Genomic DNA, 15,331 nt, shown 5'->3' on the forward strand with positions numbered 1-15,331 from the left:
CCAACCACCGCTAGGTCATCTCACTCGTGCTCCCCCTGATGGGTATAGGCTAACCCTCCAGCTAAGTTGGGTCAAAAAACGCCTGTGAGCCTCCCCAGGACTCAATGAGATAATACAAATTAGCTGGCTTCAATACCTCTCCCGTAGCCCCCTCCTCAGTATGTCAGCAACAGAGTAATTGCAGAGAAACACTGTAGCAAACATTTAGGCTGTAACTGTGTAACACAAAGTCGCACATCCAATATTCCCGATCAGCTGCCAAAACTCTTTAGAGCCTGAGTGCCCTAGCCCCTCCCCTACGTGTGTTGACACATGGTCACGTGTGTCTTCCTCAGGGGGATCTCAAAGAGTTTTGGCAGCTGATTGGGAATATTGGATGTGCGACTTTTTGTTACACAGTTACAGCCTAATGTTTGCTACAGTGTGGTGTGCTGGAAGCACCTATAGTATGTGAGTACCCTGCACGTTTTAATAAATTATTTGCAAGTTTTAAACAATTCAAGCACAATTGGAGTCTTTTCTCTGCATATACTTTGTTGCTGACATACTGAGGAGGAGGCTACGGGAGAAGTATAGGAGCCAGGTGATTTGGATTATCTCATTGGGTCCTGGGGAGGCTCACAGATGTTTTTTGACCCAACTTAGCTGGGGGGTTACACTCCTAGAGGTGAGCCTATACCCATCGGGGGAAAGCACGAGTGAAGTGACCTAGTGGTGGTTGGACATGTTCATTATTTCCATATTTGTGATCAAGACATTCATCAATCGCTTGTGGGAGATTTGATCTGCATATTTATATCGACTTTGTTGCACTTTATTTGCATGATATTGATGTATGCACGTTTTACTTGTTAATGGTTTTCAATGGTTAATTTTTATCAGATACATTTTGTATATGATATAGCGCTACACTTTGTAAGACAATTATATTTGCACATGTATATGGGGATGTGATCAGTGTTAGCAGCTGGTCTGGTTCATTCATATATTTTCCACAATATCACACCATCTTCATTCTCATTTGGTGAACGTTTGGTAGCTCGCAAGATTTTTCTTTTATTACTTTCGACCCAATACTATTGTTGCATATCTTTAAATATAATTATTCATCCTTTGTTTTGGTGCAGTGCCTTTTCCAGCCCCTGCTGACCGTACCCAGTGCCAACAGTTCACAGCCAGCCAACAACGCCACCATTATCAGCACACATTTTACCCTCACCATCCAGGTAATGAGGGAAGGTGGAAAAAAAGACCCAGTGTGCAGGTAAAAAATTACAAAGAGGAACTGTTAATGATGAGCTAATTTCTCTGTTACTCTGTCCTCCCCACCTATCAGCTTGTCACTTTTTAGCATACAAACACCGCAGCAAAACTGCTGTACAGGGGATTACATGAGGCTGATCAAAAGTCAAATTAAAGGGATTGTAAAGGTAAAAAAAAAATGTTTTCCTAAAGCTTCCTTTACCTTAGTGCAGTCCTCCTTCACTTACCTGATCCTTCGATTTTGCTTTTAAATGTCCTCATTTCTTCTGAGAATTCCTCACTTCCTGTTCTTCTGTCTGTAACTCCACACAGTAATGCAAGGCTTTCTCCCTGGTGTGGAGTGTCGTGCTTGCCCACTCCCTTGGACTACAGGAGAGTCAGGATGCTCTGTACATTGCAGATAGAGAAAAGAGCTGTGTGTTAGTGGTCGTCCTGACTCTCCTGTAGTCCAAGAGAGGGGGCGAGCACAACACTCCACACCAGGGAGAAAGCCTTGCATTACTGTGTGGAGTTACAGACAGAAGAACAGGAAGTGAGGATTTCTCAGAAAAAATAAGGACATTTAAAAGCAAGATGGAAGGATGAGATAAGTGAGGGAGGACTGCACTAAGGTAAAGGAAGCTGTTTAGGATTTTTTTTTTTTTTTACCTTTTCAACCCCTTTAAGGTAGCTCCACTGCTTGCATTTAAAGTGGCATGTTACGCACTTAATCGACATTAACTATTTTTTTTTAAATTTCATTCTTTATTTGTCTTTTTTTTCCTTATACACATTTGATTATTTAAACAAATATTTCATATCAAAAAAGTTCCAAGAACCAACATCCTTACTTGTTTGTCACTTAATCTTAGTGTGCGATACATCTATTATAAAAATTAAGAATATACATTGATCATCTTATTTATATAGAGGGAAAGGGAAACAACATCTCGTGAAAAGGATGAGAAAGAGAAGGGGAGAGAAAAAAAAAAAAAAAAAAAAAAAAAAAAGAAAAAAGAGAGAGATAAAAATGCTCAGATCATCCCCATTACAGGGGGCTGTTCTTGTATCTATTCACAATGTGGTTGGTGCCTAAAATTTTCGTTCTTAACTTTATGTATCTAGACCCTCCCTCCATTTTTCTCTCTCCCCTGGTGGGGTTTCGAAGCCAGCCTCGGCTTTCCTAAATGACACATATCTAGCTTTATTTTTAAGAATTATTTTATTTCTACCTCATCCCAGTTATATTTCTTACCCACTAGAGTGGCAGGTCCTTCTGTTCCAGCCAGGGTCTCCACATCTCCTCAAACTCCTTAAGGTTACCTCTTTTTGTATAGACTGCTCTTTCTTTACATATTGTCTCATTTACTGCTCCCTCCCATTCCCTTATTGTTGGAGGTGTTATCGCCTGCCATCTTAACATTATTAATTTCCTTGCTTGGAACAGACATCTCAATAACACTACTGTGGTGCTTTTCTTCTCGTTCCGTTCCCTTCTATATCCCAGTACACATAGTGTGGCTTCTGCTTCCAGAGGTACCCCAAATGTCTCCCCTATGACACTTACGACTCCCTCCCAGTAACGAAACAACTTTGGGCATCGCCACACCATGTGTACTAGGTCTCCGGTCCCCTGGCATCTAGGGCATTTGTCATTTGTTCTTCTCCCAAATTTGAACAGACGTTTAGGTGTATAGTAAGCACGGTTCACCAGCATCAGATGGGAGACCTTCTGTGGGGGTGAGACCGAAACTTTCGGCCCCATCTCCAGAACCCTCCGCCACTGATCCTGTGTCAATTCCCCCAAGTCCTCCTCCCATTTCTCTTTTGTTTTTAACAGATGCCGGCCCATATTAGCCTTTTTAACCATCTGTTTGTATAATTCGGAGATGAGTCCCTTGGTTGGTCCTACCTTGCCTAGTTCTTGGAGAAGGGGCATTTCGCACCACACTAGTGTTTGTGTCCTAAACTGGGCTTCAAGGGCATGCCCCACCTGTATATAAGTGAAAAATGAATACTGAGGTATCTTAAATTCCTCTCTTAAATCCTGAAATTTCCTATATTTATCCTCTTTATACAGTTGTTTCAATCTTTTAATACCGTTTATTTCCCATACTCTGACCTTTCCTATCTGGAGGACTTCCTTCAGTTTATTGTTATTCCACAAAGGGGAGAGTTCAGAAAACCCGGTATAGCCCATCAATTTTTTAACCGATTTCCATATTTTGGTTATCATTTTTGTTGTTGGATTCCTATATCTAAAGGAATCAGCCTCTAGTGCTTCAAAGATAGTGTCGTGAGAGACCCCGTTCATCATTATCATCCCATTAGGGGTACCTCCTCCTGGGATATTACCTCCCCCTATTTGTTGCAGTTGTGCAGAAAAATAATATATCTCGGGTTGGGGCACTGCAAGTCCTCCTCCCCCACCGGAGTTGTAATGTGCGAAGGCGTATCCTAGCTTGTCCCCCTTTCCAAATTAGCTCCCTAAAGAGAGATTCAATTTTATTGAACCATTTTTTTCCAATCCATATTGGGGAATTGTGCATTATGTATAAAAGTTGTGGTTGCCAAATCATTTTGATTAAGCTACACCTGCCCGCCACTGACAGATGGAGACGTTTCCAAATATAAATTTTTTGTTTGAACTTAGCAAGTAGAGGGATGAGATTTTTATAAATGTATTGATTAGGGTTTTTCGTCACCAATATCCCCAGATATCTCATTGTGTCCACCACTGATAACTGTGGCAATCCACGTATTGCCGTTTCTCCCAATGGATCTAACGGCAGTAACTCGGACTTCCCCCAATTTATTTCTAATCCCGAAAAACTCCCAAATTCCTCCACCAAGCTCATTGCTTTTGTCAGAGATTGTTCCGTGTCTCCCAGGAAGAGCAGGATATCGTCGGCGTAAAGCGCGATTTTTTCTTCTCCCGTCATTCTCTGGAAGCCGGATATCTCGATATTTGACCTAATAGCAATTGCCAGAGGTTCCATCGCTAGGGCGAAGAGCCTTTATGGGTGTTTCATCTGGAGGACACATGTACATGCAAGATTTTCTAGGGTGGAATCACAGTGAGAGCAGATGGATTCCAGGAAGTAAATACTACATAAATCATCTGCCCTTACTCAAGATGGCCACAAATATAAATACGTGGGAGGAGAAGGGTGCTTTTTCAAAGTGATTGAACAAAAATCAACAAAATAAAACATGGAGAAATGGGTGACTAGGTGAGTTGGGTTTGAATATTTAAAATATTACAATACCATTATGTTCCTTTAAAGAAATTCAGCTTTAAAGAAGATCTGTCAGATTTAGTTTACTGTTCTGTCTCCTATGGGACAGATTACATGTAGTACCTGTTGCATGTTGCTAGAGGCTTCTTAACCCTCAATTATGAGATCTGACCTGCTCCCCCTCCCCTTTTTCTGCAGCTTATCCAACAATAGCTACGAAGAAGATGGACGATGCATAGCGGTAACTTGTCTAGGTTCTGAGCACTATCCCCAGACAAGCAACGGCAAGAGGAATGCAGAGGCTGACACTCCTCCCCCGTCCTTTTCATTACTCTTGCCATTACTTGCTTAGGGAAAGTACTAATTGTGATAAGCTATCGTTGTTGTTCAGCATTCAACTCTTTCCTAGCTGTTTCAGATTGGCTGTGGCGGGAGAGGAGTAGGTGCAGGTTTGACCTCATAGTTAGGGTTAGGAAGCACCTAGCAGCAAGCAGGGCTGGACTGGGACAGAAATTTGGCCCTGGACTTCATCCAGACTGGCCCACTTTGACAGGTCTCTCCCATGGCGGCCGGTCAACTCCTGCACCCCCCTCCCCCGGCCACCCAAGCCCCCTCTCCCCCTTCACTAGCCGTTCTACTTTATTAGAGTAGAACAGCTGGTGCTGGTACTCTTATAGGCAGTACCAGTGGGGAAGCTAGACATTATTTCACCCGGGGCAAAGAATCAGTTCGGTGCCCCCTCCTTATGGGACAAGTTTAGGCAGAAGTGAGAAACTCCCAGGTCATAGCTGTTGAGTCAGCTGTCTGTCCCCTCCCCCCATGCTCCTCGGTCGTCCCCCCTGCTCCTCTGGTACTCCGCCTGCCTCTTTGTTCCCCCCAGGTGAGTTCTGCGGGGAGGGAGAGGAGGTGAGCGCTGCGGGAAGGGAGAGACAGAGGAGCGGAGGGGGGCGGCGGTCCGCTATCACTGAAGCCAGCCCACTGACCCACCGGCCCACCGGGAAACTCCCTGTAGTCCCAATGGCCAGTCCATCCCTGGCAGCAAGGGACATGGTACTACATCAGAAAAAAATCTGCTTCTACTCTTTATGAACAACTTATCTAGAAGGAAAGCTCCTAAACCAGGATCACTTTTGTCACCCAGTTTGTGCTTGTCCCATAATGCCCCCACTAGAGCTTGGCTGCATTCATTAGGCTCTTTCAAATGTGTCAATACCTGTGGATAGTGCCGATTTTATATCATGCAAAATTTATAAATTTTCATGCTACAGCCTCAGGTGATAGTGTTCCCATTAAACAATTTATCAGTTGTAATTCATAGAATGTAATATATGTCGTACAACGTACCCGATACTCATTACAATACCTAGGTGCACCATTCATCCCTTCAGAATAAGCACTGGGAACATTATCGTGTTACTCATAATTTAAATGCAAAACAGCTGTCTTTGGTATCTAAAAATTTTAGGAAGATACATGGGGGAGTATGACAGGTTTTCTATTCCATGGAAAGGAAAGAATTATGAAGCCCATTAGAGGAGGACGCTCCTACAGACGGCTTCTAGAACGAGAAGCCTTTTGGGTTGACAGATTAGACTCAAGAATGCCAAATTGAATGAATCAATGGTGGGACATTAGTCTATTTTTAAAATAGTATAACAATTTTCTCTGACTCTGTGTCTTTTATTGATTTATCCTGTTATTATACCCCTATGTTAATTTTCTTTGTATCCTTTGTTTTTAAGCGGTATATCACTGTTGGCTATTTATGTGTTTTAACTCTTACCTGTGATTGATTCTGCCATTGTGGGCAGAGGTTTTATATAGTGCCTTGAATAAGTATTCATACCCCTTTAAGTTTTCCACATTTTGTCATGTTATAACCAAAAACGTAAATGTATTTTATTGGGTTTTTATGTGACAGACCAACACAAGTGGCACATAATTGTGAAGTGGAAGGAGAATGATAAATGGTTTTCAATTTATTTGGCATTTGCATTCAGTCCCCTTTACGCCAATACCCCTAACTAAAATCTAGTGGAACCAATTGCCTTCAGAAGTCACCTAATTAGTAAATAGAGTCCCCCTGTGTGTAATTTAATCTCCGTACAAATACAGCTGTTCTGTGAAGCCCTCAAAGGTTTGTTAGAGGACCTTAGTGAACAAACAGCATCATGATGGCCAGGGAACACACCAGACAGGTCAAGGATACAGTTATGGAGAAGTTTAAAGCAGGGGTTAGGTTGTAAAAAGAAATATCCCAAGCTTTAAACATCTCTTTGAGCACTGTTCAATCCATCATCCGAAAATGGAAAGAGTATGGCACAACTGCAAACCTACCAAGACATGGCCGTCCACCTAAACTGACAGGCCGGGAAAGGAGAGCATTAATCAGAGAAGCAGCCAAGAGGCCCATGGTAACTCTGGAGGAGCTGCTGAGATCCACAGCTCAGGTGGGAGACTCTGTCCACAGGACAACTATTAGTCATACACTCCACAAATCTGCCCTTTATGGAAGAGTGGCAAGAAGAAAGCCATTGTTGAAAATAAAGCCATAAGAAATCCTGTTTGCAATTTGTGAGAAGCCATGTGGGAGAGACAGCAAACATGTGGAAGAAGGTGCTCTGGTCAGATGAGACCAAAATTTAACTTTTTGGCCTAAAAGCAAAACTCTATGTGTGGTGGAAAACTAACACTGCACATTACCCTGAACACATTATCCCCACTGTGAAACATGGTGGTGGCAGCATCATGTTGTGGGGATGATTTTGTTCAGCAGGGACAGGGAAGCTGCTCGGAGTTGATGGGAAGATGGATGGAGCCAAATACAGGGTAATCTTAGAAGAAAATCTGTTAGAGTCTGCAAAAGACATGACACTGGGGCAGAGGTTCACCTTCGAGCAGGACAAAGAGCCTAAACATACAGCCAGAGCTACAATGGAATGGTTTAGATCAAAACATAATAATGTGTTAGAATGGCCCAGTCAAAGTCCAGACCTAAATCCAATTGAGAATATGTGGCAAGACTTGAAACTTGTTGTTCACAGACGCTCTCCATTCAATCTGACAGAGCTTGAGCTATTTTGCAAAGAAGAATGGGAAAAAATGTCCCTCTCTAGATATGCAAAGTTAGTAGAGACATACCCAAAAAGTCTTATAGCTGTTATTGCAGCGAAAGGGGCTTCTACAAAGTATTGACTCAGGGGGGTTGAATCAGGGCCATCTTAATAGCATCATGGGCCCCTGGGCTCTACTACACAGGCCTGAGTGCTGGAGTGCTGCAGAGATGGTTGTTCTTCTGGAAGGTTCTCCTCTCTCCACAGAGAAACGCTGGAGCTCTGTCAGAGTGACCATCAAGTTCTTGGTCACCTCCCTGACTAAGACCCTAAGACCCTTCTCCCCAATCGCTCAGTTTGGCTGGGCTGCCCGCTCTAGAAAGAGTCCTGGTGGTTCCAAACTTCTTCCACTTATGGGTGATGGAGACCACCTTGCTCATTGGGACCTTCAATGCTGCAGAAATGTTTCTGTACCCTTCCCCAGATCTGTACCACAATACAATCCTCTCTCGAAGGTCTACAGACAATTCCTTGGACTTCATGGCTTTGTTTGTGCTCTGACATGCACTGTTAACTGTGGGACCTTATAAAGACAGGTGTGTGCCTTTCCAAATCATGTTCAATTTACCACAGGTGGACTCCAATTAAGTTGTAGAAACACCTCAAGGATGATCAGTGGAACCAGGATGCACCTGAGATCAATTTTGAGTGTCATGCCAAAGGCTCTTTATACTTATTTACATGTGTTTTTTTCGTTATTTGCTTTTAATATATTTGCAAAGATTTCAAACAACCTTCTTTCACGTTAGTAGCTGCTGACTTTTTAAAAAAAAAAAATTGCGGGTGGAATCCCAATTTAAATATCGTGCCTGGGGGTCCCCTTAGTCTGCCTGTAAAGTGGCGCATCTGTGTGATGTATATAAATGCTGCAGCAATAATGACATTTCTAAAGGAAAAATTTTCATTCAAACTTGCTTGCGGCTGTAATGTATTGCTAGTTCTCAGCAATACAGATAAAAAAATGATAACAACGGCGTGCGCTTCCCCCAGTACATACCAGGCTCTTCGGGTCTGGTATGGATTTTAAGGGGAACCCCAAGCCAAAATGTAAAACAAAAAATTGGCGTAGGGTTCCCCCCAAAATCCACCATACCTGGCCCCAGATCCCGGTGCCCCCTATGTGAATGAGTACCCATTCACCCAGAAAAGTAGTGTAGTGTGACAAAAGACAATAGCCAGGTTTTTTTTACTTAAAATAGAGTCTTTTATTAAAAATTTCTTCTTCCCCCACTTATTCCTCTGGTCTTCTGCTTTTTCCCTCCAGTCTTCTCCTTCTTTCTCCAGTCTTCCTCCAGCTTCTTCTTCCCCTGCTTTGTCCTCCAGTCTTCTTCTTCCTCCGCTGACCCGCTAAAAAAAAAGAACCTCCTCCGATGCTGCGATGGGGCCTATGATGTCATTCAGAGACCCCATCCCTTGTGACTTCACTGCTGAGGTATGATGGATCTGTAATGTCACAAGGGGGTGGGGTCTCCATATGACGCCATTTAGTGGCCATGCCCCATAGTTATATATGAAATGTGCGCCATGGAAGCGTACAGATCGGTGGGCTGCAGTGTCGGAGGAGGGTCTTTTTTGTATCTTTAATGGTCGGTGGCGGCAGCAGCAGAAGAAGAAGACTGGAGGAAGAAGCGAGGGAAGGAGAAGACCGGAGGAAGGAGGAGAAGCAAGGAAAGGAGAAGACCGAAGGAAGATGAGGAAAAAGACGAAGACCTTTTTAATAAACTTGCTATTGTCTTTTGTCACACTACACTACATTTTTAGGTTAATGCGTAGGAGGGGAGCAGGGATCTGGGCGCACCAGATTCCAATAAGCTGACCACCCGCAGACCCCGACAACCACCTGTCAGGGTTGGCGGGAAGAGGCCCTTATCCTCATCAACATGGGAACAAGGTGCTTTGGGGTGGGGGGGTCAGAGCCCTTCTGCCCCAAAGCACCCCTCCCCCATGTTGAGAGCATTCAGCCTGGTATGGTTCAGAGGGGGGCACTCGTTCGTCCCCTCTCCTTTCCTGCCTTCCAGGCTGGTCCAGATGTTTTAATTCAATACAATAATGTTTTGCAGTAAGTGATACCATTGGTATTTTTAATATAATTTTTTTGTTACTTGTGACGGCGGCGATCTGCGATTTTTATCGTGACTGCGACATAATGGCTGACATATCGGACACGTTCGGCGCTATTTTGGGACCATTCACATTTATACAGCAATCAGTGCTCTAAAAATGCACTGATTACTGTATAAATGTGACTGTCAGGGAAGGGGTTAAGTGTGTCCTAGGGAGTGATTCTAACCGTTAGTGGACGTGGCTTACTGTGACACATCACTGATCGCTGCTCCCGATGAGAGGGAGTAAACGATCAGTGTTGTGTCACTAGGCAGAACAGGGAGGTGCCTTGTTTACAAAGGCATCCCCCATTCTGCCATTTTGTGACCCGATCGCAGGACACTGGCGGACATCGAGTCCGCGGGTCCCGCTGGCACAGTCATGGAGACCGCGGCGGGCGCGCGCCTGCTAGGCGGCAGGTTCAAAGGAATGTATGTATACGTTGCTTTGTCTGCCGTGACATTCTGCCGACATAAATGTGCGTGAGGCAGTCGGCAAGCGGTTAAACAAATCACATTAGAAAAGGACCAGAAGGAAGCCGGACCAGAAGGAAGCCGCAGACATATGTTTCCTTCTGGTCACTCCGCACCCAGCTGATCTCGGCACTTGTCACCGCTGTACAGCCCGCCGCACAGCCCAGGACCATCACAGTTTCCTGAACCATCGACGTTCTCCAAAGAGAGATACCACGTCAGCAGTCCCAGTGCCGGGTAAGCACCCACTCAAGTAAGAGGCCAATCAGCAATCTTTTAAAATGTCTTTTAAAATAAATGGTAATACATGATGAGTTTCCCTCTCTGTTTTTTTGTGGCTTTCTATACCGGTATCGCAATTGAAGCTATTGTTCCAGCTATTGTCGCATAGTGTGCAGGCACTCACCCTGCTCAGCTTATATGACCTACTTTTCACTAAGTGTTCCAATTGTTGTGGTAAGCGCATTTGATTATGCAGAGCACTTCGGGTGAAGTCGAATAGTTGGTGAAGGCTGTTTTCTATCATCTGGAAATCTGATTGCATGATCACCTATAGAAGGAAATTCCTTTTCCTATATTTTTCCTATATGAACTTTATTTTTACAGTTTTTTTATGATGTATTTTTTCACGGTCTAGTAGGAGATTTTTATACACAGTATTTATGTTTTATAACTAATATCATATACCATATATGCTATATATTGATTGAAGCATTAACTTTTTTGTCATTGGTTTATAATAGATTTATTAATTTATGTGAAATATATTACCTACCGTCTATCACGGCAGGTATCTTAATAACTATCTAGCGCCCTCTATAGCACCTTCAACACTCATTTCACAGTTCACCCCTGTACCCTGAGGAGCAGCTTAACCTTTATAATTATTGGCCCGGATTCAGGTATAATTGCGCATTATTTACGGAGGCGCAGGGCAACGTTTTTGCCCTGCGCCCCCGCAAATTTGCTCCGCTGCCCTTGATTCACGGAGCAGAAGCTCCGTAAATTGCGCGGGCGCGCCGGCAAAATGCCCGGCGCAAGAGCACGCAATTTAAATGTTCCTGTAGGGGGCGGGAATCAGTTAAATTAGGCGCGTCGGGAAACTTTCCCGACGTGCATTGCGGCAAATGACGTCGCAAGGACGTCATTTGCTTCAAAGTGAACGTGAATGGCGTCCAGCGCCATTCACGATTCACTTACGCAAACTCCGTAAAATTCAAATTTCGCGACGCGAGAACGACGTGTATACGTAACATGGGCTGCCCCTGCTAATAGCAGGGGCAGCCTTGCGCGAAAACCGCCGTACGTAAACGGCGTAAATTGCGTACGCAGGGCTCGCGCAACGTTGTGAATCGGTGTTAGTATGCAATTTGCATACTATACACTGAGCACAACGGGAACGCCACCTAGCGGCCACCGCAAGAATGCAGCCTAAGATATGCGGGCATAAGAGCCTTATGCCGCGCAGATCTTAGGCTGCAGTCGCCGTGACGAGGTTCCTGAATCAGGAGCACTCGTTACGCCGGGGAAAGTAAGCAATTGCGCTGTGTAACCTATGGTTACACAGGCACAATTGCTTCTTGAATCTACCCCATTGTTTATAATTGTACGCACGTTTTGTAATATATTTTGGCGCGGGAACCACCTCACTTTATCTTAGACATAATTTATAGAAGGACCTAAGTCAGAAGTTATGTTTAACAACATAGGGAGAACAGACAACTTCTCTACATGAAGTTGCTTGTTTGGGATTCGAACCAAGGACCTCAGTGCTGCTAGGCAGAAGTGCTAACTTGTTAGTCACTGTGCTGCCACATGCGAAACCCTCCTAAACATAAATACTGCATTTCTTTGGACATTTAGGTGGTGGAATTACATCATTCAGGAGTTATGCTTCTTGATTTTTTTTCTGTGATATTTGGTGGTCCTTTGTGTGAGTTTAGAATAGTGATGTTATCCTCTAATCTTTGAGAATGACATTTTGATTTCTGATGTTGGTACACATCACATTTTTTGGGCTCAAATTATGATCATTTGGAAATAATAAAAAACACACAAAATTGTGACTCATTTTAAATTTGCATCAGCGATGGTATTGTTTGTGGTTTGTAAAGACACCTGTGTGAGTTTGGGTAAAGATTTTTGTGAGATGGACAGCAACAAGTGAGAGAGACAGAGAAATATATAATTGACCAAAACATGAAAACATGACACATTCTAGCATTCCTAAAAACAAAATAGATGAAGAAGAAGCAACATTGTTGCAAGTCGAAGCTTTAATTGGGCTACATACTTTTAAAGACATTTCAGCGTATATAACACTTTTAACACAGATTAAAAGCAGTTTATCTTTAACCTCCTTAGCGGTATCCCCGAGCGTGACTCGGGGTGGTTTTTCCTTGCTAGGATCGGTATTCCCGAGTCACGCTCGGGGTAGATGTGCAGAGCGTGCAGCGGCGCGGCTTACCTGCTCGCTGAATCCACAGACAAAGTTACTTACCTTGTCCCTGCGATGCATCCCCGCTGTGTGAGCGAGCGGGTCCTCGCTCGATTCACACAGTGCCCGTGTGCCGCCAATCTCCGTTCCCTGCGACGTTACGACGCACGGGGGCGGAGAACGGCGCAAAATTAAAAAAAGTAAACAAACACTTTACAGTATAGATTACAGTACTGTATGTAAAAAATACACACGCCCCTTGTCCCTAGTGGTCTGCCCAGTGCCCTACATGTTCTTTTATATAATAAAAAACTGTTCTTTTTGCCTGCAAACTGTAGATTGTCCATAGCAACCAAAAGTGTCCCTTTATGTCAAAAATGGTTTTAGAGCAGCTAGAAAACAGCGATAATAAATTATAATCACTTGCAGAATTGAGCGATAGTGATTTGTGGGGAAATTCTTCATAATAAAATAAAAGTAATGACAGCGACAATTCTGCAACTGTGCAAATTTCAGGGATTTTGAGTTGATTACATTATTGAATAATTTTTATTATAATTATATTATTATTTGTTATAATTATTTATAATTATTTATTATATTATAATTTATAATTTTTTTTTTTTTTTAAATCATACCCGGGATGCCTACTAGACTCTTGTTTGGTCAGATTTAAGTGAGTTATTCCTAAGAATTGCAGGCCTACAGTATAAAACGCCAAATTTCCTTGCAAAATAATTGTACCGCTTTTGGTATGTAATTTCAGACAGAATCATACCGCCAGGGAGGTTAAACAATATACCGCATATTTAAGTACCATTTAGGCAATCATATTATGCTCTAAAGTAAAACATTATTTCTATGTGCATTACTCCAGGTTCTAGCAGAGTAAGGTTTTGGGCGCTATCTGTTGTCTGGGAGCTATAGTGAATTCCATTTTGGGAGTATTTTTGCTCCAGCTCTATTGTGAATTCCATTTGGGCGCTAATTACTGTGATCATGGTAATTTGAGCACTAATTATCGCTAATTAGCATGCGGCGCAATAGCAAAAGGGCAGCACAGTGGTGTAGTGGTTAGCACATTCTCCTAGCAGCAATAGGGTCGCTGGTTCGAATCCCAACCACAACACCATCTGCTTGGAGTTTGCATGTTCTCCCTGTGTCTGCGTGGGTTTCCTTCGGGTACTCCGGTTTCCTCCCACACTCCAAAGATATGCTGGTAGGTTAATTGGATCCTGGCGAAATTGGCCCAGTATGTATATATGTGTGTACGACTGTGTCCCAAGCGTGTCAAGATCCTACGGGGTAAATGACCGCACCAGCCAGAAAGACACTGGCTGCAAAAAAGCGCCTAGAGGCTATTCAGTTTGCATGTGTAGTTTGCATGTGTAGCGCTATACATACAAGTCATTTACTCTTTCACTCACTCACCCCCTTTGTGTTGGTCTAACACATAAAATCTCAATAAAATACATTTACCTTTTTGGTTGCAACATGACAAAATGTGGAAAATTTGAAGGGGTATGAATACTTTTTCAAGGCACTGAATAGAAGCAGCAGTTTGATGTGTAGTTTTCTCTTTTTCTGGACTGAAATGCATTAGCACTGCTGTATTCTGTAGATTTTTTTGTGATTGATCTACACTTTCATCATATAGTTCAGGTCTCGCATGCAAGAGCTTTAGTCGCAGCACTGATCTCCACTCATACCTAGGGACACTTGGGTCTAGCAGCGTGGTGAGTTTTGCAAATACAAAGTGCTACATGTCCCAATGGAGATGGAACAGTAAAAAAATAAAAATATGATAGGTATAGAAGATATAAGAAGTATAAAGGGCTTAATTTTCTGATCAGTGCCGTTCTTACTGCAAAAAGACCATCTTCAAAACATTTTGACCATGTTTGCTGTATTGGAATTAATACTGCACATTGGTTTGCAGCTGATAAAGATGTTTAGTGTTGGAAATTACAAGTATGACAGTATGGTTAACATCCTCCCTCTCCATCCCTAGCAGCCTCATTTCCTTCTCCAAAGAACACTTAAGTATTCTTAAACCTATTAGCGCAATTGAACCACCTTGAGGTAGGAAGTTCAACAAATGTAAGTGATGATTCCTAAAATAAAGCACCCATACACTAAATAGTTAAGTGCAGCTTAAACAATACGTGTACTGAGGTAAAGAGCATCCTCTAGTTCAGGGGTCTCCAAACTTTTTACTTCGAGGGCCACATTCTATATTTTACACACATTCGCGGGCCGGAAACATAATTTATAAATAAATCCACAGAAGAAGAATAGAATAGAATTTGACTTACTGCTGACAGCAGGATTGGATGGTGCTCCTATATTCTTTGCTGGCACCTAAACGCTGGAGCATCATGCAGCGGGGCTAAACTTCCAGCGTGCATGAGGCTTTACATCCGTGTCACCATCATCTGTGTCCCCATCAGTCTTCCCATTCATCTGTGTCCCCATTTATCTGTGTCCCCATCATCTGTGTCCCCATCAGTCTCCCCATCCATCAGTCTTCCCATCCATCTGTGTCCCCATCCACCTGTGTCCCCATCCACCTGTGTCCCCATCAGTCTCCCCATTCATCTGTGTCCCCATCAGTGTCCCCATTCATCTGTGTCCCCATTCATCTGTGTCCCCATCAGTGTCCCCATCCACCTGTGTCCCCATCCACCTGTGTCCCCATCATCTGTGTCCCCATCATCTGTGTCC

General features: G+C 43.3%; 1 protein-coding gene across 1 annotated transcript in view; it reads left to right on the forward strand.

The window, feature by feature from the left end:
- LOC120910441 (heparan-alpha-glucosaminide N-acetyltransferase-like) overlaps window positions 1-15,331 on the forward strand; it is a 468,708-nt gene that overhangs the window by 30,952 nt on the left and 422,425 nt on the right. Inside the window, exon 3 of the mRNA XM_040322198.1 lies at window positions 1,128-1,264. Within this exon, the coding sequence (XP_040178132.1) occupies window positions 1,128-1,264 (137 nt within the window). The remainder of the gene's footprint in view (window positions 1-1,127; window positions 1,265-15,331) is intronic.

This window comes from Rana temporaria, chromosome 8 (genome assembly GCF_905171775.1).
Source record: "Rana temporaria chromosome 8, aRanTem1.1, whole genome shotgun sequence".
NCBI lineage: Eukaryota > Metazoa > Chordata > Amphibia > Anura > Ranidae > Rana > Rana temporaria.